A 23,996-nucleotide genomic window follows, 5' to 3' on the forward strand; every position below is an offset into this window, starting at 1 on the left:
GTGAGACAGAAGCTGACCAGAGGTGTGTTCAGGACGGAGATTCACCCGATTTAATACGCTCAAACTCTTCTAACTAAAGTCCTTAATAACAGAACAAACCGAATATACAGTAGATGAGAAATATCACACTCGTAGCTGGGAATATTTTTTTGCTATTGTGTCAGTAATCATTAAAATTAACTGAAGTGTTTTAAAAGGTAACTGAATCTGTGTACTTAATTTTTGGAATAGTAATCCAGATGACATGTAATCAAATCAAAAAATCAGTCCAATTCTTCAGTTCAAGCTCCGAGATAGTTTTTACAGAAGCAGTGGAGGACATCGTGTGTGTTTGAGAGTGTGATGTTCACAGCTCTTTATACTCTGTTGCAGTTTAATGTTTATGAGCACTGAAATGTTTATGCTAGCATTAACGGCATGAGATCTTGATGATCTGATCTCTGAAGTGCTGATCACATGACACTAACTCAGCAGAATCACTTCAGCTTCTCATGCTCAATATTCTCAAGTTAAAATGCTCTTGCATACTGCTGTTGTGTTGTTGTTATGCACTTGATTTATATTTTTTTGGGCAAAATATATTTTAAATACACGCAAAATATAAGCTGTAAATATATTTTTGAAAATGTAAATATATTTAGCTTCAACCTTGCTATTTAAAAATGTATTTCGGGGCAAGAAAATCCATTTGCAATCTTACAGTAGTATACATTTAGACAAAATGCAAATGTGGATGTCAAGTCACTACCATTTTTAAATAGCACTTTATACATTACTGATTGTGTCAAAGCAGCTTTACAGAGTCAAACAGGAAAATAGTGTGTCAATAATGCAAGAGGACAATAATAAAGAATCAGTTTATCAGTTAAGGTCAGTTCAATGATGATTCAGGGATGTCAGTAGCGTCTGTGTAATGAGTCAAGTGTCTTCAACTAAACAAGACAAAGGAACTAAAACTCCATCGCTGACAGAAATGGAGAAAAACCCTTGGGAGAAAGCAGAATCAGTCGGGGGTCAGACGAAACCATCTGACCAGACGAAACCAGCACGATGTGGTTTAATTCCAGGCTGCAGCACAGGTCTGATCGAGCAGAGGACTCGTCTGGTTCTCATCTGTCTTGTCTTGATAGTCTCAGAGGTGATGAGAAAAAAAAAATAATAATAATAAGCACACGGTCCTAGTACTGAGCCTTGAGGTATTTCAAACTGTACTCATGATTGATATACCATCTTGTCATAAAAAAAAGTTAAAAGTACTGCTACAAATTGATGACAGTCAGATAAGTAGGATTTGAACCATGTCAATGCAATTCTAGTTCCTTTATTTATGGCATCCACTAATGCCAACATAATTTTGTAATCTACTCAAAAGAATGTCGTGGTCAATTGTGTCAAACGCAGCACTAAGATCCAATAAAACTAATAGAGAGATACACCCACGATCAGATGATAAGAGAGACAGATCTCTAAGGAGAGCAGTCTCAGTACTATGATACGGTCTAAATCCTGACTGGAAGTCCTCACGGATACCTTTTGTCTCTAAAAAGGAACATAGCTGAGAGGATACTGCCTCTTCAAGCATTTTTGACAGAGAAGGGAGATTTGAGATTGATCTGTAATTAAATAATTTTCTTTTTAATCATCTAAGTGATTTACAAAAAGCACTTTTGTTGAGATATTCATCAAGTCAAGTTTTTTTAAATTGTTAAATTTCCTTTTTTTTGTTCAGATGTGCCAAAAACCCGTTTAGATACTGTTGTTTTGTCGAGGCAGTGTTATTAGACACACGTGACTAACGTGCGGTGAGAGAGCGACTACAACTCCCATAATGCAGTGCGCGCCTCACTTCCTGACCCGCACCGCAGAGTCTCCGCACACAAACTGCACCAACTCATTGTCTGTCTTAATTATCTCTCATAATGAGAGGAACACGCATTGTACTTGAACTTGAGCATAAATGAAACCCGTTTCTGAGGTAAGACACGCGACTTTATGGTTCTTTCTCATCGTTGATGTTCGCCCGCTGTCATGCTAATGCTAACGGGCTAACAACATCGGCGGTTTCCAATGGAAATTGATCAGAAGTGCATTAATCATTATGTGAATGACACGGATCACCGATACGGTGCAGAACTGTGGATTGTAGATGTATTTAATGGATTGTCGCAGAAAGTTGTGGCTAAGCTGTCAGTGTTGAGGTTAGCATGGCTAGCGGAGGAGCTCGAGCTGTAACCGGATTCTCTGAGAGAAAATCAGAAAATTGCACTAAAGACAGGGATGATTATATATGACAGACAAACATCTACTGCCGAATCATAAGCGAAGTATCAGGCAGTAAAGACATTAAAAGTGTGCCGAGCTCATGACTGACCACTGATCACGTGACTGACACGTCACTCTCTGAGTCAGTTACTGTATTAACATTCACGTGTTACTATTTTCTGCTGTATCACACAGATGTTCATCCTGAGTCATAATTCTTGTTTGATTTTATTGTCTTTAGAGTTAAAGGTGTTTGAATGTCTTTGGTTGTATCACTCTATAAATCAGAAAATACTGTCAACACAGAACACAAACACATTTTCACCATGTGAGGAATAAAACCATATAGAGAGGAATAGAACTGTTAAGTGTGCTGTTTGTAAGAGGAAAAATACTCTTGTGCAGAAAAATAAATGTGTGTTGAACTAGCTCAAAGTCAACTAGTTTGTGAAAACACAGTGACTTTGCCTATACTGTTTTGGCTTAAAATGATCTTTAAATGAAAGTATATATTGTTCTGAGCTCCCTGCTGTACATTAGAGATTATATTGTGATCATAATGCTAGTGGTTTGGGAAGATATCCGTGGTTTTGGGTTCTAGTAACTTCCACATGAAGCTTCAGCAGAGCCGGTGTGTGTGTGTGTGTGTTTCTGCTGATCCTCTGTGTGTGTTCGCAGGGGTCCGTGTGAAACTCAAGAGTGCCAGGAATCATGAACCTGCACCAGGTGCTCACAGGAGCCGTAAACCCCGGAGACAACTGCTTCTCTGTGGGCAGCGTCAGCAACCAGCCCTTCACGGTGACCCTGACACGCATGCTTACTCATCTTGAACTAGGCAGAATCAAAACTGATCAATTAAGTCACATTCTCTTTATGAACCATCTGGTTAAAGAAAACTCTGTCCCAAGTGCAGCACACTTTCAACATCTTACATATCTTTGCAGAAATAATGCATGAAATATGAAGGCATTTAATGTAAAATAAAGACTCCTCAAACCGTCAGTATAACAGCAAGAGTAGTACATGATTATTAACAGTGATTGAAAACAGCAGCAGATTTCAGTCTGTCAGCATCACGCATGCACACATCAAATACTATATCTTTCTGTGTCATATATGTGTCATATATGTTTGTGCTGCTGATCATGTTTTGTCCGGGGCTCGTGGGACAGGCGTACGCCTCTGGCTGTGACATCGTCATTCTGGGGAGTGACTTTGAGAGGATCCAAATCATCCCAGGAGCCAAACACGGGAACATCCAGGTGGGCTGTGTGGACTGTTCACTGCAGGGCGGACAGGTGAGACACACACACACACACTCTCACACACAAACACGCACACACACACTATCACACACGCACACTCATACACGCACACACACACACACACACTCTCACATACACACACACACACACACTCTCTCACACACACACACACACACACTCACACACTCACTCGCACACACACACACACACACACACACACACACACACACACACACACACTCTCACACACTTTAGTTGGTTATCATTTCTAGTGTCACTTTCAACATTAGAGTAACACTAAGGTCACAGGTCAGATTCCCAGGGAATGCATGAAGTAATTTGACAGAATTTGGATGAATGTAATGAGTGTTTTTATTTTGTTGTTTAAATAAAAGGATTTGTTAACTTCATTCTTTACATTTTAAAAGATTAATTCAATTCTTAACGTTATATTTCTCAATTTGATTACCACTGTTTTTGATGCTATTTGTATTAAACCATGAATCCATAAAAATATAGACAGTGAAGAATGAATGAATACATACATAATAAATGCATGCATAGGGTCATGATATTGTTTGAAAAAATGTAATGATTAAATTCTTAAACATTGTACTCCACTAAAGCTGATTGCAGTAACATTTGGGAAAATTAATAGAATTTCTTAGGGCCCTAAAAATTTAACTTTTGATAAACTTTTAATAAGTTGTTGTTGGATTGCATTCATTTCCTGATTTCAATTAATTATAAGACATGATTGCTAAAATTCTAATTAACCCATAAAACAGAATCCAGAAAAAATTAAAGGGAAAACTTTTAACAAACTGTTGTGAAATTGTGTACATTTCATGATTTAAATGAATTGGACATGCTTAAATTAATACTAATATATAACCATTAAAATGCTGTCCAGAAAATTAAGCATATTTCATAAATGAAGTGTGTTTGCAGAGACTAATGACATGGGTCTTGAATGAATAATGAATACTGAACATCCCTCACTCTTTTGAGCTCGTTAGGGTTCATTATGGATGACAGGTGAAAATCAGACACTGGATATCTTCTCTCTTTATTCATGCATGTCTATGCAAAGTGTTTAGGTTTCAGCAAGAGTTCCTCTAGCATCCGAACAGGAGTGTTCCTGTGCAGACTGTCTAAATCTGCTCTGTTTTCAGATCGCAGCGTCGTACGGAAACATTGTGTGTGTGTTTGAGCCGGTGGAGGTCAGTCCACAAGGGAAAGCACAAAAAGTGAGTTTCTTCTGGAATAAATACACTCGGTCACGAATATAAGGTTTGATTCCCAGTGAATGCAGGAACTGATAACATGTTGAATGCATTGCAAATGCATGCATGTGAATGATTTTCTGCGCGTGTTTGTGCTCCGCAGAAGCTGAGTTATCATTGGCAGAAGAGCGGTCAGTTTGTTCTGCAGTCGGTGGCACACATCCTGACGTGGCACCCTACAGGTACAGAGATCAGTGTACGCTCATCTGCTCCGGCCGGCCGCTCACATCTCTTCTCTGACACTGTCTGCAGGGTCATGGCTTCTGACGGGCTCGGCGTGTCTGCAGATGTGGTGTGATGTTCAGTCCAGCGCAGAGACCGAAGAGGAGGCCGAATCCGCCGGTCCTCTGCGCTCCTGGAGATGTGTCTGGCAGTGCAAGTCAGTGTTCATCACACTTCAGAGCTTCTCTGAACACAGCGCGGGCAGCTCCAGTAAAATCTCTCTGGTTGTTACAGGTCTGCTGCTCCGACTCACTTCATCAAGTTTTCCCCAGATGGAGAGTTTTTTGCGACTGCAGGACAGGTTTGTGTTTGTACATGTGTGTCCCTGCAGCACAGAAGAGTCATCAGCAGCACAGGGATATTTGGAGCAATAGACAACAATACACCGTTTGGGTCAAAATGATACATTTCTCTTTTATGCCAAAAATCATTAGGATATTAAGTAAAGATAATGTCCCATGAAGATATTTAGTAAATCTCCTACCGTAAATATATCACAACTTAATGTTTGATTAGTAATATGCATTGCTAAGAACTTCATTTGAACAACTTTAAAGATGATTTTTTTGCTCCCTCAGATTCCAGATTTTCAGATAGTTGTGTCTCAGACAGATATTGTCCTCCGAACACACCACACATCAACGGAGAGATGATTTATTCAGCTTCAGATGATGTATAAATCTCAATTTATAAAAATGTATCATTATGACATGTGCTCCTGGGTCACATTTATGATGTGTGCACATTATTTCAAGTCATTTGCAGTCCTCCAGTCGAATATGATGCTCGTCTGAATCTTTGTGTTTGCAAGGAGAAAATATGATTTCAAATCCCAAAACTTACAAAATCACTTACAAAGTGATGAATGAAGACTACACATTAGGTGTGTGTTTGCTTTTTATGTTTTTATCCAATTCAGGTTCTATAAATTGAATTATGTATTTGTAGAATCCTGTACATGCAATTTATCTTGCTTTATTATAAATGGAAAAAGGTCACATATTTAAACAAATTAACCAAAAAAAATTTTTTTTTCATCAAATATCAAATTGAAAGATTATATATTATTATGTATTTATTCTTAATATTGATATTGTTAAATATTATTAGTTAAGACTATTTTAAATCTTACTATTCTCAAATTTGCCGTGGATATAGTTTAATTATAAAGTGCATTTAAAACAATAAAATACTGAAAGAAGAAATACAGTATCAGAATAAAGACATTGTTATAAAACTCTACAGAACAACAGCAAAGGTTACGTCTCTTTGCTGCTGATTTACTGCCTCTGTTGCTTCTCCCATGTTTTCTCACTAACACACAGAGCACAATCTTTCTGACGTGGCTGAATGCAGGATTAATGAAGGATTGTGTGGTTGCAGGACGACTGTCTGGTGAAGGTGTGGTACAGCACCAGTAAATGGCAAGCGGATGTCTCCAAACTCTTCACGCCGCTCGACCTGCGCTCCGGAGCAGAGATCAACTTCTCCTTCATTTATCTGGCTCACCCTCGCTCCGTCACCGGCTTCTCCTGGAGGAAGACCAGCAAACACATGCCCAGGTCAGTCGATGTGTGACGTCTCTGCAGACGCTCGCTCTGACCGCTTTGTCCCTCTCTGTCTCGCTGACCGCTCTGTCCCTCTGACCACTCTGTCTCGCTGACCGCTCTGTCCCACTGACCACTCTGTCCCACTGACCGCTCTGTCCCGCTGACCGCTCTGTCTCACTCTGTCCCTCTGACCACTCTGTCCCACTGACCGCTCTGTCTCTCTGACCGCTCTGTCTCACTCTGTCCCTCTGACCACTCTGTCCCACTGACCGCTCTGTCTCTCTGACCGCTCTGTCTCACTCTGTCTCTCTGACCGCTCTGTCTCTCTGACCACTCTGTCCCGCTGACCGTTCTGTCTCTGACCACTCTGTCCCACTGACCGCTCTGACCTGCTAACCGCTCTATCTCGCTCTGTCCGTTTGACCGCTCTGTCCCTCTGACCGCTCTGTCTCAGTCTGTGTCTCTGACAGATCTGTCTCTCTGACCACTCTGTCCCAGTGACCGCTCTGTTCTGCTGACCGCTCTATCTCGCTCTGTCCCTCTGACCGCTCTGTCCCTCTGACCGATCTGTCCCACTGACCGCTCTGTCCCGCTGACCGCTCTGTCTCACTCTGTCCCTCTGACCACTCTGTCCCACTGACCGCTCTGTCTCTCTGACCGCTCTGTCTCACTCTGTCCCTCTGACCACTCTGTCCCACTGACCGCTCTGTCTCTCTGACCGCTCTGTCTCACTCTGTCTCTCTGACCGCTCTGTCTCTCTGACCGCTCTGTCTCTCTGACCACTCTGTCCCGCTGACCGTTCTGTCTCTGACCACTCTGTCCCACTGACCGCTCTGACCTGCTAACCGCTCTATCTCGCTCTGTCCGTTTGACCGCTCTGTCCCTCTGACCGCTCTTTCCCGCTGACCGCTCTGTCTCAGTCTGTGTCTCTGACAGATCTGTCTCTCTGACCACTCTGTCCCAGTGACCGCTCTGTTCTGCTGACCGCTCTATCTCGCTCTGTCCCTCTGACCGATCTGTCCCGCTGACCGTTCTGTCTCTGACCACTCTGTTCCACTGACCGCTCTGTCTCTCTGACCGCTCTATCTCGCTCTGTCCCTCTGACCGCTCTGTCCTGCTGACCGCTCTGTCTCTGACCGCTCTGTCTATCTTTCCTACTCTGTCGCGCTGACCGCTCTGTCTCTCTGTCCTACTCTGTCTCTTTGACTGCTCTGTCCCTCTGACCGCTCTTTCTCTGACCGTTCTGTTTCTCTGTCCTACTCTGTCTCTTAGACCGCTCTGTCCCTCTGACCGCTCTTTCCTGCTGACCGCTCTGTCCCGCTCTGTCTCTCTGACCTCTCTGTCCTGCTGACCCCTCTGACCGCTCTGTTTCTCTGACCGCTCTGTCTCTCTGTCCTACTCTCTCGCGCTGACCGCTCTGTCTCTCTGTCCCATTCTGTCTCTCTGACCGCTCTGTCCCGCTCTCTCTTTGACCGCTCTGTCCCTCTGACCGCTCTTTCTCTGACCGTTCTGTTTCTTAGACTGCTCTGTCTCGCTCTGTCCCTCTGACCGCTCTGTCCTGCTGACCGCTCTGTCCCGCTGACCGCTCTGTCTCTCTGACCGCTCTGTCTTCCAGAGGCACCGTGTGTAACATGCTGCTGACCTGCTGTAAGGACAGTGTGTGTCGTCTGTGGGCCGAAACACTGCTGCCCAGCGACTGTCTGCTGTCTGGACTCGGACACAATCACAACATGAAGGCAAACAACATGAAGAAGTCGTCCAGCAGCACCGGAGTGCAGAAGCAGAGCCCGCTGGAGGTGAGAGCGTCAGCTGCTGTGTGTCGACTGATGAGACACTAGAACTGTCCTTCATCTGTTTGTGTTCACAGCTGAAGCTGAAGCCGTCGTGGAGAGAGGAGGTGCGCTGTTTGTCTCAGCTCTCATACAGCGGTCCACTGCCGCAGCAGCAGAACAAACACTACAGCCACCGCACCAACATCCTGCACGCCAACGCCCTGTGCCACTTCCACATCGCCGCCAGCATCAACCCAGCCACAGGTAGCACACCTCCTCCAACACTGTGGCCAGATTTCATGCTTAAATTCTATATTCACCAGGTCAACCATACCTGAGACACCTGAGAAATTGTATGTAAACTTGACACTTGCAGTTAAAAAACAAAACACTTTTAGCGTTGTTGCATGATTATAGCATGTTGGGTGCCGTTTGTGTGCAGACATCCCTCTGCTGCCCTCCATCTCGTCCATGAACGGCTCTGATGAGGAGGAACCGGGCGGCCCGTTCACCGTCCACTGGCTCAACAACAAAGAGCTGCACCTGACGCTGAGCATGGAGGTGTTTCTACAGCAGCTGAGGAGCAGCGGCGAACAGAACGGACACACCGAGCGCTACGGTAGCGTCTGCATCATCTGAGCCCTATAGGGGAAAAATGCCATCTGTGTGTTTGCAGTTTTATTGGTGGTGCTTGTAGACTAATAGGCCTGTGTGAACAGCGTGAGCAGATCCACATGTGTCACATGAAGCTGCATCTCTGTGTTGTGAGCAGATGCTGATGAGGAGGGGAGCGGTGCTGATGCTGTCTCTCTCCCTGCGGCGGCTGTGGATCATCAGCTGGACGTGCTGCTGACTGACTGGAACAGAGCGGCAGACATGCTGTTCAGCATCCACCCGATGGACGGCTCGCTGCTGGTGTGGCACGTCGACTGGCTGGACGAATACCAGCCCGGCATGTTCCGACAGGCACAGGTACAGGCGCCGCATCCTGAGAGCGGAACGACACCAAGCTTTTTTAAGAACAGTGTGTGAAACGGTATACAATAAGCAACAAATGATGTTTCAGAACTGGATCCTCTGTTTCAGGTTTCCTTCGTGTCCAGGATTCCCGTGGCCTTCCCCACCGGCGACGCCATCTCGCTCAGCCGCAGCGTGGTCATGTACGCCTGCAACAGAAACGTGGAGCTGGCCATGCAGCACGGCCGTCAGCGCCCCGCGGTCCTGCCACACTCGTCCTCCTCCGCTCTGATCGGACTGAGCCAGAACAAACCGTCCTCCAGCAGCCTGCGTCTCAGCATCTTCACCCCCAGCGTCCTGATGATCTCCAAACACGCCGACGGCTCGCTCAACCAGTGGGCCGTCAGCTTCGCCGAGGACTCGGCCTTCTCCACGGTGCTCAGCGTGTCTCATAAGTCACGCTACTGTGGCCACCGCTTCCACCTCAACGATCTGGCCTGCCACTCTCTGCTGCCGCTGCTGCTGACCACCTCGCACCACAACGCCCTGAGGACGCCCGACGGAGACGCTCTGACCCGTCCCGCGGCTGCCCCGTCCCGCAGGAGCAGAGTCTCATCCGGAGGAGTCGCCCAGGATCCCAACGCTATCTACAGCGAGCTGATCCTGTGGCGTGTGGATCCGGTGGGACCGCTGTCGTTCTCTGGAGGCGTGTCTGAGCTGGCCAGGATCAACTCTCTGCACACATCAGCCTTCTCTAACGTGGCCTGGCTGCCCACGCTCATCCCCAGCAGCTGCCTCGGTGAGGACCAGTCTCTTAGAGTCTGACATCAACACAAAACTCACTGTGGAAGTCTAGAGTAGTTCAGTCTTGTGTTAAAAACAGAAACGTAAAAGTTAAAACTTTAACTGAGAATGCCTCGTGTGTGACGCATGTCTGTTTCTCAGCTTGCAGCTGATTGGATGTTACTGGTGGTGTATTAATCAATAATTCCCTTCCCGAAGGTGTGTATGGGAACTCACCCAGTGCCTGCTTCATCGCCAGTGATGGACACTCGCTCCGACTCTATCAGGCCATCATCGAGGCCAAGAAACTGCTGAGCGAACTCTCCAACCCCAACATCTCCGTAAGAAGGGACCTGTCTGTTATTTCACTACATCCAACAGTAGATTCCTGATGATCTGTCCTGTGTTTTTCTCCAGAAATATGTTGGAGAGGTGTTTAACATCATCAGCCAGCAGTCGACGGCCAGACCAGGCTGCATCATTGAGCTCGACGCCATCACAGACTTTGTACGTATGAGATCCCAAATAATAGGATGATCTAACACAAGAGCATCATGTTATTTCCCAGAGTGCTCAGCGCTCACGTCTCGCTCTCTGTTTGTTCAGCAGGGGAAAGAGACGCAGCTGCTGCATGTGTTTGAGGAAGACCTGATCTTGGGAAATGAGAAGATAGACGATTACCTGCAGGATTCTGGTGCGAGCTCATTCTCTCTCTCTCTCTCTCTCAGTGTTCGTTGTGTTTCTGTGCCGTGTCGTGAACGCTTGTCCTTCCTTCAGTTCCCAGCCGGACGCTCTTCTCCGCTCGCTTCTTCCTGGTGGTGGTGGAGGTCACTCAGAGCGGGAGGTCACTCCTGCACATGTGGCACCTGCAGCTGGACGCCGTTCCCGTCGTTATGGGTTTGTAATGGATCTCAAGTGTGAGATTGGGGTCAGACATGAGGTCAGGTGTGATCAAACAAAGCCTAAGCAACAGCACGAGCACTGCTTTAAGATTATGATTAGTGGTCAACTGATATATCGGTCGATATTTTTTTCTGTTTGGCCGAGATGTGAGAAATAGGACTTTTATTTTGACAGCAGGCACACACCTTACCAGATTACTGAGTGCACTGTTAGTTAGTGTTGTTATTAATATTTTTTACAATTTATTTATGTGTAAAATACCATAATTAAATTGATGAATCATTATTTCGCAGATACATTTTTTCATGACGTTGACTCTTTTTTACATATTTCGATATGATATTATGCATTTGTTATTGTCTTTGCATTAAATAGTGTGAGATATATCTAATTTATCGGCTTTATGACCAGATTTGTGTCATTCTTTCAGAGCAAACTCAAACTCCAGAGAGAGAGACTCTGTCTCCGTCCCCCGTGAACGGCTCACAGTTTAACTTTGAGACGGACGGATCCCCTCAAACCCCGAGAGCCAAGCTGAACACGTCTAACCTCCAGAGCGCCTGCCGGCTCGCCCTGAGCAGTACCAAAGTCTTCAGCCGGGAGCTGGATCTGCCGCAGGGCGTTGAAGTCATGCGTGTGTCACCTGCTGCAGGTCACGACCTCTGTGTGCCTTTCACAATCTACAGTCAGGCTTACGGATTATTTGTAACACGATCTTATGATTTGTTTCAGTCTTTCCCAAACCGGAAGTGCCTTGTATAATTTAAAATGCAGTTGGATATTCTGTATCTGATGATAAACACCAACACTTGTGTTGCAGGTCATTTGAGTGCTTCATCTCTGCAGCCGGCCGGACGCTCTCCGTATCTGCTGGCCACGTCCTGCTCGGACGGATCCGTCCGGTTCTGGAGGTGCAGCTCGGTCTCTGACCCCGATGGCTCTGCTGACCCGTCGTACGTCTGGGAGGAGTGGCCTCTGCTGGTGGAGGAGGGCGAGGTCAGCAGCAGCGCTCTGAGTGTGTGCGGTCAGCTCATGGCTCTCAGCTGCTGTCACACCAGCAGAGTCGCAGTCGCTCACCGCAGCCACCTGCACATCATGCACATCAGCATCTTCCAGTGCGACTCCACCGGAGGATCCCAGTGGATCCTGGAGCAGACGCTTAAAGTCTGTAGCTCCGACAGCCCGAGTGAGAACCACTTCTTGAGTAACGGCTGTTCAGCTGTGGGCAGTAAGAGCCAGGTCCACTTAGACTGGGTGTCCAGAGAAGATGGCTCTCATATACTAACCGTGGGTCTGGGATCCAAGCTTTACATGTACGGGATGCTTTCCGGAAAACCTCCAGATCTGGGATTGTCCGATTGCAGTAAGGAGAGCATCTGCTCTCGACTGGTGCTCCTCCGAGTGGTGGATCTGGTGTCTTCGGTTGAGGGTTCGCCACCCATCCCCGTCTCTCTGTCTTGGGTGCGAGATGGCATCTTAGTAGTCGGGATGGATTGCGAGATGCACGTCTACTCCCAGTGGCAGCCGCCGGCTCCGGTCAAACTGTCTCGCACCGGAAGCGTGACGTCGCTGAACTCTGTGGTGAAGCAGGAGGGACTCGGTCTGAATCCTTCTAGAAAGACCCTCACCAGATCCATGACTAGTTTGGCACAGAAACTCAGTGGAAAGAGAACGGTGTACGACCTCCCGGCCGAGATGGAGGATTCTGGGTTGTTTGAGGCGGCGTATAACCTGTTTCCTACTCTGCCTCAGTATCATCCGGTGCAGCTGTTGGAGCTCATGGACCTCGGGAAGGTGCGCCGGGCCAAAGCCATCCTGTCGCATCTGGTGAAGTGCATTGCTGGGGAGATCGTGTCTATGAAGGACACTACGATTAACCAGGAGCGGCGTCTGCGCTCGCTCACCATCAGCGCCAGCGGATGCACCTCCAGAGACCCCAAGATGTTCAGCAAAGCTGAGAGCTCCGACTACACCGAGATCGACTCCATCCCTCCGCTGCCGCTGCATGCGCTGCTAGCCGCTGACGAGGAGACGGCTCCTAGTGCCAAAGAGCGATCGGAGAGCGTGAGCGCTCACGGCCAAAGCGACACTTATGACGAGCTCTTCCAGACCTCCGGCGTCTCTACAGATGACATGGACCCTTTCGATGGAGATGAGGAGGATGCTAACGCTAAAGTCATTGATCTGTCAAAGTACAGCCCTACGTTCTTCGGCTCTGAACACGCACAGGTGTTATCTGGACACCTGCTTCACTCCAGCCTGCCCGGCCTGACCCGGATGGAGCAGATGTCTCTGATGGCTCTGGCGGACACCATCGCTTCCACCAGCACCGACTTCAGAGAAAGCCAAGGGAAAGGCCAAGGTCAGGATCTGTCACCAATATAACTTTTCATTTGTTGGGGTGTGTTCTGATGTGATGAACGTTTTCCTCAGGTGGAGAGACGCTGGATGAATGTGGACTGAAGTTTCTTCTGGCCGTACGTCTGCACACCTTCCTCCTGACGTCTCTGCCTCCGGCTCACCGCGCTCCGCTCCTCTGTCAAGGTACGTCTGCATCAGTGTCCATGAGTGCTTCAGCCGCTAGCAGCACCAAGGTCGTGGGTTCGATTCCCAGTGGAATGCATGAACTGATAAATCTTCATGAATAACTGAATAAGTGTCGCCGGTCTGCAGGACTGTCCACCTGCCACTACGCCTGGGCGTTCCACTCCGAGGCCGAGGAGGAGCTGCTCAACATGCTTCCGGTCCTGCAGAAAGGAGAGCCCACGTGGCCGGAGCTGAGAGCCATGGGTGTGGGCTGGTGGCTGAGGAGCACCAACAAGCTTCGCAGATGCATTGAGAAGGTTGGACCAAACGGAGTCAGATTTTCTGTGCAAATTAGACGCATAAACTTGTGTAAATAAATGCATGTTCATGTTCTACTGTGTTGGAGATGCATGCATTCTGTCTGTAGAGTTATGGTGGTCAAGCATCATCTATTCTGTATTTTGTGGCTGTTCTGTAAACGGTTATTAAATTAGAGTAATTTACTCACATTTCTAGCTAGTCACTGGGATATCATGAGCTAACCTCAAGCTTCAAATATTACATCTACATTCTACATTTTTAGAATTTGACACGAAATCCAAACATGTAATAATCTCCTACCAGGTCGCAAAAGCTGCTTATCAGAGAAACAACGACCCGTTAGACGCAGCCTTGTTTTATCTGGCCATGAAGAAGAAAGCTGTGGTCTGGGGACTCTACAGGTAACCTCACACACACACACACACACACACACACTTGTCAGCGAGGCTGGGGTCCACTAACAGCTCCCGTGTGTTGAAGGTCCCATCATAACGTGAAGATGACGGCGTTCTTCAGCAATAACTTCAGTGAAGACCGCTGGAGGAAGGCAGCGCTGAAGAACGCTTTCTCTCTGCTCGGAAAGCAACGTTTCCAGCATTCTGCCGCTTTCTTTCTGCTGGCCGGATCCCTGAAAGATGCTGTTGAGGTACGTTTGCATCTGTTCAGTCTCTCTCAGACCTGTTTCTATTCTTCAGTCATGAGCTGCTGAAACAAGAAGGAAGGTATAATCATCAGAAACCCACGGTCTCTTTAGTCAAAGCTTATTTTGTTCAGTTGATGAGATCCATCTGATTGTACTCGCACCATCAGGTTTGTATAGAGAAGATGCAGGACCTTCAGCTGGCTCTGGTGGTGTGTCGGCTGTACGAGTCTGAGTTTGAGACGTCCTGCACCTACAAGCGAATCCTTCAGAGGAATGTTTTGGGTCAGCACCAGCAGATCGCGGCCCATCAGGACCCTTTCTTACGCAGCATGGCGTACTGGGTGTTAGATGACTACAGCAGGGCTTTGGACACACTGCTGGAGCCCAACGCAGACTCGTCACATGAAGGTGAGAAATGAAACTAGACTAGTGTCAAGCCAGCTTTGTTTCTAGAGAATTAAGATTTATGTGCATCATGTGTATCGATTTCTTCCAGGAAGCGGCAGATCATCTCCCTATAGTCCTGATGTTTTTAACTTCTACACCTACCTCCGCACACACCCGCTGCTCCTGCGCCGTCACTTGGGCTCCTGTGATAAAGCTAAAGTGGGTCTGACCGCTGAAGGCCGCGCCGTCGACTCCATCAGTCTCACGGAGAGGCGGCTGTTCTTCACCGCTGCGTATGCACACTTACAGGCCGGCTGCCCCATGCTGGCTCTAGAGGTGCTCTCTAAAATGCCGAAGGTCGTGAAGCGCTCTCAGGTGCGAGAGAATTCACCCGAGTCGTCGAGCGAGCACAAAGACCAGGCCTCGGCTTCGTGGCCGGTTCTCAACGGCGTGGAGTCGGTGTCCTCGCTCTCGTCTCCTAGAGAGGACAGTCGGTCAGAATCGGTGCTCAGTTTCGACTGGAGCCATCCGTCTGTCACCCTGCAGGACGAGCCTCTGGAGCTCAAGTGGGATAGTGATAAAGACGACACGGACGAGGAAGAGTCAGGCCTGGCGATGAAGACCATCCGCTCGGAGAAAGACAGCAGTGTTTCTCGAGACGGTCCGGCGGTGACGTCCACCCCGATGGGTCACAGCACAGACGAGACATCCGCGATGACCGATGACATCCTCGCCGCGCAGCTGAAGTTCAGCTCCTGCCTGAAGATCCTGACCACGGAGCTGCGGACGCTGTCCACGGGATACGAGCTGGACGGAGGGAAGCTGCGGCATCAGCTGTGTCACTGGCTGGAGCGAGCCGTGGCGGCGCTGCAGAGATGCTGCGGATACAACCCCTTCCTCCAGCACCTGCCCGAGGGCATCTCGGCTGACCTGAGCCAGGTGGAGGATCTGGAGGAGCGGGGCGCGGCGGAGCAGGCCAGAGAGCTGCAGCAGCGGCGCAGACTGTGGCTGAAGAGGAACCAGCCGCTCCTGCGCATCTTCCTGAGTTACTGCAGCCTGCACGGCTCCCACGGAGCAGGACTGGCCTCCGTCAGGATGGAGCTCATTCTGCTGCTGCAGGAGTCCCAGCAGGTAACACTCTCCAGTTAGGATCTGAAACCAGGTGTAGACACTGCTCTTCTGTTTGAGTACTCCACCACAAACACTAACTATCTTAAAACATACTCCTGCTTCTCATTTGTCATAAACACCCTTTACAGTTATTAAAATAAAACTTGTGATTATGAATGCGTCAGGGAAATAACTTTAAGACTTAACATCATCATAATTCTTTGATAAACTAATGTTACCTGTATTTTCGGAGGAAGTGATGAAGTTGAATATACACTTCCTCACGTTTCATACGGATCACATCAGGGATGGGTGATATATCGCATGCGGTTGTCACGTGCATTTCCTCAGTAAATCTGGTTCCCTGTAAATCAGCATCACCTGCTTTCAAATGGAGCGGCATTTAATAGACAGAGCCGTAGATCACTGACAAGCTACGCAATATCGCGTTCATAATCAAAGGCGATTCATCTGCGATAAAGAACTCGATATTGCGTAGCTTGGGCAAGCACAGAGTTTCAGTTCGCTTCAGTACACAGAGACCGAGACGGCAGAAAGCGCTTTGTGTTCGCTCTCTTTATTTTACAAAAGCACAACGTTCTGTTGTTATTGTGTTTGTACTCATTGCTGTCTCTCTCTCTCTCTCTCACACACACACACACACACACACACACACACACACACACTGCCTATACCAGCACATGTTGTTGTGTCATGTGATGTGTTCCTGTGTCCTGTTGTTCCTGTCTCCCGGCTGCAGCGGCTGAGCTGACGCATTATTTCATTTTCTCTTGTGAATCTTCATTGTGTTTGTCATCAGGACGACAGTCTGCAGATCTCCTCTCCCGCTCCGCAGCATCTGTCTGCTCCTCTCTTCCTGGCCTGGACCGCCATCTCCAAAACAGTGGTGGCCAATCCCATAGTGCACCTGACCAACCTCACGCACGACATACTGCACACCATCACCGCTCTGGACGCTCCTCCGCACCCAGATGTGGTCAGCAACGAGGTGAAGCGCTGCTGGTCAGAACGAGGTGTTGTCACAGTCGTGATTCGTCCTCTAACGCGTCTGCCTTCCTTCTGTCTCAGATCTACGTGATGCACACTCTCGCCGCTTCCCTGTCGGCCTGCATCTATCAGTGTCTCTGTGACGGACACAGCTACAGGTGGGTGATGACCCCGTGACCTCTGACCTCTGAAACGTTTCTTTGTTACAGAGCGCTTGCTGATCTGATAATGAGCGGATGACTCATGAATGTGACGCTCATGTAGAGGCAGCAGATTCTGCTCTGAATGTGGTCTTTGTGTGTCTGCACATTCATACTGAGAACATAGAGTTAATTCTAATATGTTTGTTGTTCCTCAGCCATGTGAATCCGTTCACGGGAATCACCTACGAGAGCGTCCTGCTGACCCATCAGCCCCCGGTGAGGAGCGTCAGCATCGAGGAGGCCGTGCTCCCCAACACCTCTCCTGCGCAGTGGCCAGGTAAAGCTCCCGTGACCTCTGACCCCTGACCTCATCGTCAGGCTCCAGACTCAGCTGTGTGTCTGTGCAGGTGTGAGCGTCCTGCTGCGTCTGCTGAGCGCGTCTGGAGACGAGAACCAGCCCGGTCTGCCTGTGCTTCTGTGTGAGATCCTGACCGCAGTCTTCCTCAGCCTCTTCGTCCACGGTCTGGCCACTCACTCCAGCCACGAACTCTTCCGCATCGTGGCTCACCCGCTCAACAGCAAGCTGTGGGTGGCCGTGTTCGGCGGAGGCGCTCGTGTTCCTGTGCTGGAGAAACCCAGCTCTCCCACAGGTTCTGCTCCTCATCTGGCATCTCTCAGAACTAAGAGTGTAATGAGTTAATCTGTGTGTAATGTCCCAGTATCTCGGTATTATTTGGTTAACCTTTGCATCTTTAGCTAATATGTTGCTAAAAACTGCTAAAGGCTGGTAAACATCTGTTCTCAAACTTTGCTGAGCTGAAGTATTATCTTAAAGTTCCCCTGAGATTTTTAGTTAATGTTTTAATAATTTAAAAGCATGTTCACGGTCTCACGGTTAATGATCACGTGACATGCAGATAAACAAATAAAATATTTCATAATTATTTATTTTAGACTTATTTTTATTTGACATTTTTATAATAGATTTTTTAAGACTTTATTTTTTTTATCTTTTATTTATCTATTTCAATTTAGCATTTTATGATTTAATTCATTTTTAATAAGTGTTTTTTATTTTTATTATTTTTTTATGATGCATTTCAGTTTTACATTTCTGTGATTTAATACATTTGTAATCGTTTTATTTTCATTTTTTTATATTTTAAATTAAAAAAAAATTATTTATTTCAATTTTAGATATTTATAAATTATTAGCTTTTTCTCTGTTCAAAACCCCTGTCTGGGAATCCCTGAAACACATGAATCTAAACGGTGATTATGAAGAGCAGTGTTGAGCTGCAGAGATATTAAAGCGTTGCTTGCTCACTGTTATCTCCTGTGTGTGTGTGTGTCTGTGTGTGTGTGTGTGTGTGTGAGGAAGATGTGGAGCGGAAGCAGCGGCGTTCCCGGCTCAGCTCATCACGCAGTAACTCCAGAGATGTTCCCGACAGTCCGGTCAGTCCCAGACCCGTGGTGATGGAGCCGGACTCTTCCGTCTGTAAAGAGCGTTTCGTGCCGCCTGAGCTCAGCATCTGGGATTATTTCATCGCAAAGGTTTCCTTTCATTCCTTAGCTCTTAGTAGTTTGATAGTGTTGTGTGTGTGTGTGTGTGTGTGTGTGTGTGTGTGTGTGTGTGTGTGTGTGTGTGTGTGTGTGTGTGTGTGTGTGAACTGATGTGTGTGTCCTGTGTGAAGCCGTACCTGCCTCCGTCTGCCAGCCGAGTGGAGTACGACTCCGAGGAGAGCCAGGGCAGTGAGGACGAGGATGAGGAAGATGAGGATGAAGGAGATCCCAACTCTCCGCTGGCAGAGCATTCCAACAACAGCTCGTACAGGTGAGCTGCGTGATGAGCCGCACCTGTGCTGTGACGATGATGACGATGATGATGATGATGATGTTGATGATGATGGTCATGTTCTCTGCAGCTGGTGTCTGATGCGCTTGGCCATGGTGCAGATAGTCCTGTTCAACCTCAAGACCCTCTACCCGATGGCAGGTCACGACCTGTTAGGTAACGAGCCGCACGGCTGCAGCGCACGCATGGTGTGTGTGTGTGTAGAGTGTAACACGCCTGTGTGTGTGTGTGTCAGATCTGCCCGTGTGCTCTCCGCTGTGTCACGCCGCTCTCAGGACGCTCCAGCGCTGGGAGCAGCTGCTGCTGAAGAGGCTGGAGATCTTCGGAGGTCCTCCGTCGAGGTTCATCTGCTCACAGCTGCTGGAGGAGAGTGTGTCGTCCGGTCCAGCGCTGCTGCGACACAAAGCTCTGTTCGAGCCCTCCAACACACCCTTCAGGTACAGCAGACTCCTCACACACACGCATCGCACACACACGCATCGCACGCCTCGCACACACGCATCGCACGCATCGCACACACACACGCATCACACACACACGCATCACACACACACACGCATCACACACACACGCATCGCACACACACACGCATCACACACACGCATCACACACACGCATGCAACCCAAAACACTCTTGCGTGGCTGAAATCATCAACTCAAACAGTGACTTTTAATTGGTGTTTCTCTGGTGGTGTGTTTTGATTTCTCATTTAATTTAATAATCAATACTGATATGTTCTTTCAGTCTGTGCTGCACTGAACTTCCAGTAATCACAGCAATCTTTCTGATTTGATACTTTTGATAATCTCATCAAATTCAAATTCAGCTGATATTATCAGGAAACGTAATCAATAGATGTGTGTTTGTGGTTCTTTAATGGTTTTTTTAATAAAAAAAAAATATAAATTTTTTGTATAATTGAATTAATATTAGCCTTTTTAATTAATTTTCCCTAAGCACTTTAAAGTGCAATGTTTGGAAAATAAAGTAACATTTATTTAATAATCAGTTACTTTAAAATACAAAACTTCAGTCTGTTTTTGAACTGTAAACTTTTAAACAATGACTGTAATCATTTATTTATAATAGAGATTGATTCAGACAAACATTAAATAATGAATCACGAGCAGGTTAAAATATAATGAATGTGTAATACAGTGCATATATCTATAAAAATGCTGCTATCTAGAGTTTTTCTGATCTGACTAACGAGATATGGTCATTAAATGGCTTTTCTTCAATGACCTTTTTTTCCAAAACTGAAAAAGTGCTGTTTCAGCTGAAAATCTGAGCTGAATGACCCTGATTCCATCAACCAAATGGACTAGAAACCTAATTCATAATTAAAATGGCACAAAAACTGCCTCATGAGCAATTTAAATGTGTACCACTCAGATAGTTAAATACATGAAGTAAGTTGTGTGTGTTGTGTGTGGGAGCAGTGACGAGTGTGCTTCTGCTCTCAGATCTCGCCGGCGCGCAGCACTTCCTGTCAGACGCCTGTGGCAGTATCTGGTCAAACAGGAAGAGGTTCAGGAGATGTTCATACGCAACATCTTCACCAAGAAACGTGATCAGAACCAGGTATTGTGCTGCTGCTGGCTCTCTTTCCCAGAATGCACCAGTCTGTCCACTATCAGCTGCTCGTTTGCACTCGTCCTGATTGTGTTTTAACAGCCACCCCGGTCTGTCCAGTCATTAATCTCATTAATATGGTGTTGTACTTGTGTAAATTGAAGATGTTTGTAATTAACCGTCTAATCGTGGCCTGTGATTGACCTGCATGTTTGAATCAGGAGACTGAGCGTGTCAAATGTTCTGTGCCGCTGGAGTCCACACACAACCAGGTACTTACCAGAGCTTCTGCTCATCCTCATCCTCATCCTCATCTTCATCATCCAGTCACGAGGCTCTTTAAGATGCAAATCACAGCTGCCTGTAATGTATAATATAGATGTGATCGGCTGTCGATGTACAGCATGCACAGAGCAGTAAGATTCGTCTGGACGATTATTCTCCTCCAGCAGCAGCTCACCACTGAGACGCCTTTTAAAGAGTCTTTACATGAGAATTACACATGTGAATGTGATCTGTGTGTCAGCGTCAGGGACGTAACCATTCACTCAACTGATTCACAATATGATATTCTCTACCAAAATTAAGTTTAAGACTAATTACATGATCATGTGACACTGAAGACTGGAGGAATGATGCTGGAAATACAGCGGAGCATCACAGAAATACACTACAGTTTAATATATATTCACATAGAAAATAATAATACTATTTCACAATATTACAGAGTTTTATCTCTATTTCTGATCAAATGAAGGCACCCAGACTTATTGAGCCCAACATTTGAACAGCAGTGTATGTCAATTAACTTAACTGAAGTTTTAAAACAAATCCCAAATCAAATGAATAATGAAATCAATCTCTTCATGTAATGTGCTCTTTCCTTTTAAAAGTAGAGGAAACCACTGCATTTCAATCACGATCTGAACAAAGATGCTGCAGATTCAGATTTAAATTAGATTGAATAATCCCAACATCTGAAGCAAAAACCGAATGATTCCTGAATCTGTTCTCCATGAATCGTGTCTGAATGAGGCGCAGTTCCTCTCTCTGACAGCAGGAGGAGCTCATGGAGCAGCAGAGACAGTGTTTCCATGGTTACCGCTTATAAACACTGCATTAATGTGCATTACAGAGACCAGATGAGAAGAAAACAGCTCCTAAACTCTCCTCAGAGACACATTCATATAAACCCCTCCTGTAACATCTCGACACACAGGATCCTCACTCAGTATCACTGATTGTTTTAACCGGTGCATCGTTACGTCCCTAGTCAGGATGAATGGCTGAATAATAGACTGTAAGTGTTGAGTGTGTCGCTCCTCCTGCAGATCGAGGCCGATCAGGGGTTTCCTGGAGGAAAGGCTCGCATCATCCACAAGGAGTCTGACATCATCACGGCGTTCGCCATCAATAAGGTGCTGTGACGAGCTGCTTGTGCTTGTGTGTGTGGTCTGAGACGGCCAGGTGTAAGCAATCTCTCTGTCTCACAGGCCAACCGCAACTGTTTAGTGATCGCCTCCACCCACGACATCCAGGAGCTGGACGTGTCCTCCATCCTCTCCACGCAGATCCTGACCTGGGTCGATGACGAGAACGAGGCCGAGGTCAAAGGGTGAGCTCCGCATTCCAGTTCCAAGCCGCAATATTTTGTCTCTTTTTATTTGACGAAAATGAATAAAGCAATAATCTCCAAGAAGCCGTGGTTTACAGTGAATTTAGAACAGGGTTGTTAGGTACTGAAGATGAGTGACTAAAACCCCCTTAGCTGTTATAAATTGACTGTAAACCACAGCTTCACGGGGGTTACGCGTTTTCCATACACTTAATATTTCACACAATAACACAGAGTACATAAAGTGTAAAGATATTAATAAGAACAGTATTCTTCCACCAAACAATGTAGCTCCTCAGAAACAGTTGTGGTTGTTACAAAGTGGTTGCCAGGCAACACACAAATGTAAACAAAGGTGTATGTTACTTTGTAGCATTTGTAACAGATTCAAACGTGGCTCAGCCAATCAGAATCAAGGAGCGGAACTATCCACTTTATTATTTTTTTCATTGGGCTGTGGCTGTTTGGTTCTTGACATCATGCTGCAGAGCTGTTCTCACATTAGCACACATCTAGCTGGAGCTCCTCAGAGGAAGTGTGTGTGATCATGTGATGTGCTTGTGTTGTTTGACAGGACGGATGATTTCCTGGTGGTTCACGCTCGGGATGACTTCAGCGCGCTCCACGGCAGCACACCCTACACCCACAGCAGCCCCGGGACGCCCATCAACATGCCCTGGCTGGGCAGCCTGCAGACGGGACGAGGAGCCGCTGTGGTGAGCCCCGCTAACAACACTGCACCGCTAACACTCCGCACACGCTAACACTCTGTCACGCTCTTCTGTGTTCACGCAGCTCATCAAACGCAACATCAACAACGTGAGACGGATGACATCACACCCCACGCTGCCCTACTGTGAGTGACCCGCTTACACGAGTCCTGTGTCACACCAGGTCTCCAATACTGATGAAAGATCTTTAATAACTGCTCGTCAGTGATTGTTTTTCATTACTACTGTTTATTACTTTTAAAATACATTGATCTTTGCTATGAGAACAGCCATGGATGCTGATATGAAAATAAAAACAAATACAAACTAAACAAAAAAAACAAATACATACTAAACAAACAAAAACTAATAAAACTGGCAAAGGCACACAACAAAATGACTAAAACTGTAAAAAAATAAGTTGCTGTTTTGTTCTTGGTGGAAAGAAATATTAAAATAATAAAAGCTAGTTCAAAATTGCAATCTTTTTCCTCCAGCGTTTTCCACCCACTTCAGCATTTTCAATCATTTTCACAAATCATTTTCTTCCATGGCTCCCAAAATCATCTGGGTTATGAATATCTGAACATTAGTGAGTTTGTAAAAGAAAGAACAGGAACTCTTATCAACACTTGAATCTTGGGACGTTTTCATAAACAAATCAACATGGCGTGTCCGTCAAAACCCAGCCGATCATCACGGTCCTAAACCACTTCCTGAGGTCACAGTTCATTCACTATCACGAGGCAGTTCTGATTTCTGTGCTGTATAATGTTTGAGGATTGGTATTTTACATAGACATCTGTGATTCTGCATGTAGAGATTCAGTGCTCCTGCAGATGTGTAAGAGTGTGTGTGTGTGTGTGTGTAGATCTGACCGGAGCTCAGGACGGCAGCGTGCGGATGTTTGAGTGGGGTCACTCTCAGCAGATCACCTGCTTCAGGAGCCCCGGGAACTCCAGGGTCACCAGGATACGCTTCAGTTATCAGGGCAACAAGGTGCATCTCAGTCCTCAGGAATCACTAGTGTGTGACTGCAGCGTGTGGAAACCGTCTCACTCGTGTGTGTGTGTGTGTGTGTGTGTTGTAGTTTGGGATCGTG

At 46.7% G+C, this 23,996-nt stretch overlaps 1 protein-coding gene across 3 annotated transcripts in view; it reads left to right on the forward strand.

Moving 5' to 3' along the window:
* The first annotated feature begins 1,812 nt into the window (after positions 1-1,812).
* Positions 1,813-23,996, forward strand: part of LOC128019113 (dmX-like protein 1) — a 26,102-nt gene continuing 3,918 nt past the window's right edge. Inside the window, exons 1-41 of one of the 3 annotated variants that reach the window (XM_052605160.1) lie at positions 1,813-1,975; positions 2,941-3,060; positions 3,435-3,560; positions 4,703-4,777; positions 4,917-4,995; positions 5,066-5,192; positions 5,270-5,336; positions 6,419-6,597; positions 8,201-8,381; positions 8,453-8,621; positions 8,800-8,976; positions 9,130-9,329; positions 9,444-10,113; positions 10,317-10,438; positions 10,515-10,604; positions 10,704-10,791; positions 10,875-10,994; positions 11,431-11,652; positions 11,821-13,362; positions 13,434-13,544; positions 13,674-13,843; positions 14,151-14,248; positions 14,328-14,493; positions 14,658-14,898; positions 14,987-16,008; positions 16,808-16,996; positions 17,077-17,153; positions 17,354-17,475; positions 17,546-17,788; positions 18,520-18,692; positions 18,833-18,972; positions 19,064-19,149; positions 19,229-19,430; positions 20,461-20,578; positions 20,791-20,841; positions 21,901-21,987; positions 22,063-22,184; positions 22,759-22,900; positions 22,980-23,040; positions 23,766-23,893; positions 23,985-23,996. The exon at positions 23,985-23,996 is cut by the window's right edge and continues 66 nt beyond it. In XM_052605160.1, coding sequence (XP_052461120.1) covers positions 2,974-3,060; positions 3,435-3,560; positions 4,703-4,777; positions 4,917-4,995; positions 5,066-5,192; positions 5,270-5,336; positions 6,419-6,597; positions 8,201-8,381; positions 8,453-8,621; positions 8,800-8,976; positions 9,130-9,329; positions 9,444-10,113; positions 10,317-10,438; positions 10,515-10,604; positions 10,704-10,791; positions 10,875-10,994; positions 11,431-11,652; positions 11,821-13,362; positions 13,434-13,544; positions 13,674-13,843; positions 14,151-14,248; positions 14,328-14,493; positions 14,658-14,898; positions 14,987-16,008; positions 16,808-16,996; positions 17,077-17,153; positions 17,354-17,475; positions 17,546-17,788; positions 18,520-18,692; positions 18,833-18,972; positions 19,064-19,149; positions 19,229-19,430; positions 20,461-20,578; positions 20,791-20,841; positions 21,901-21,987; positions 22,063-22,184; positions 22,759-22,900; positions 22,980-23,040; positions 23,766-23,893; positions 23,985-23,996 — 8,082 coding nt within the window. In that variant the 5' untranslated portion in view covers positions 1,813-1,975; positions 2,941-2,973. The remainder of the gene's footprint in view (positions 1,976-2,940; positions 3,061-3,434; positions 3,561-4,702; positions 4,778-4,916; positions 4,996-5,065; positions 5,193-5,269; positions 5,337-6,418; positions 6,598-8,200; positions 8,382-8,452; positions 8,622-8,799; positions 8,977-9,129; positions 9,330-9,443; positions 10,114-10,316; positions 10,439-10,514; positions 10,605-10,703; positions 10,792-10,874; positions 10,995-11,430; positions 11,653-11,820; positions 13,363-13,433; positions 13,545-13,673; positions 13,844-14,150; positions 14,249-14,327; positions 14,494-14,657; positions 14,899-14,986; positions 16,009-16,807; positions 16,997-17,076; positions 17,154-17,353; positions 17,476-17,545; positions 17,789-18,519; positions 18,693-18,832; positions 18,973-19,063; positions 19,150-19,228; positions 19,431-20,460; positions 20,579-20,790; positions 20,842-21,900; positions 21,988-22,062; positions 22,185-22,758; positions 22,901-22,979; positions 23,041-23,765; positions 23,894-23,984) is intronic. The other 2 variants (XM_052605161.1, XM_052605162.1) reach the window with 2 other exon arrangements.

Source organism: Carassius gibelio, chromosome A8 (genome assembly GCF_023724105.1).
Source record: "Carassius gibelio isolate Cgi1373 ecotype wild population from Czech Republic chromosome A8, carGib1.2-hapl.c, whole genome shotgun sequence".
NCBI classification, from domain to species: Eukaryota; Metazoa; Chordata; class Actinopteri; order Cypriniformes; family Cyprinidae; genus Carassius; species Carassius gibelio.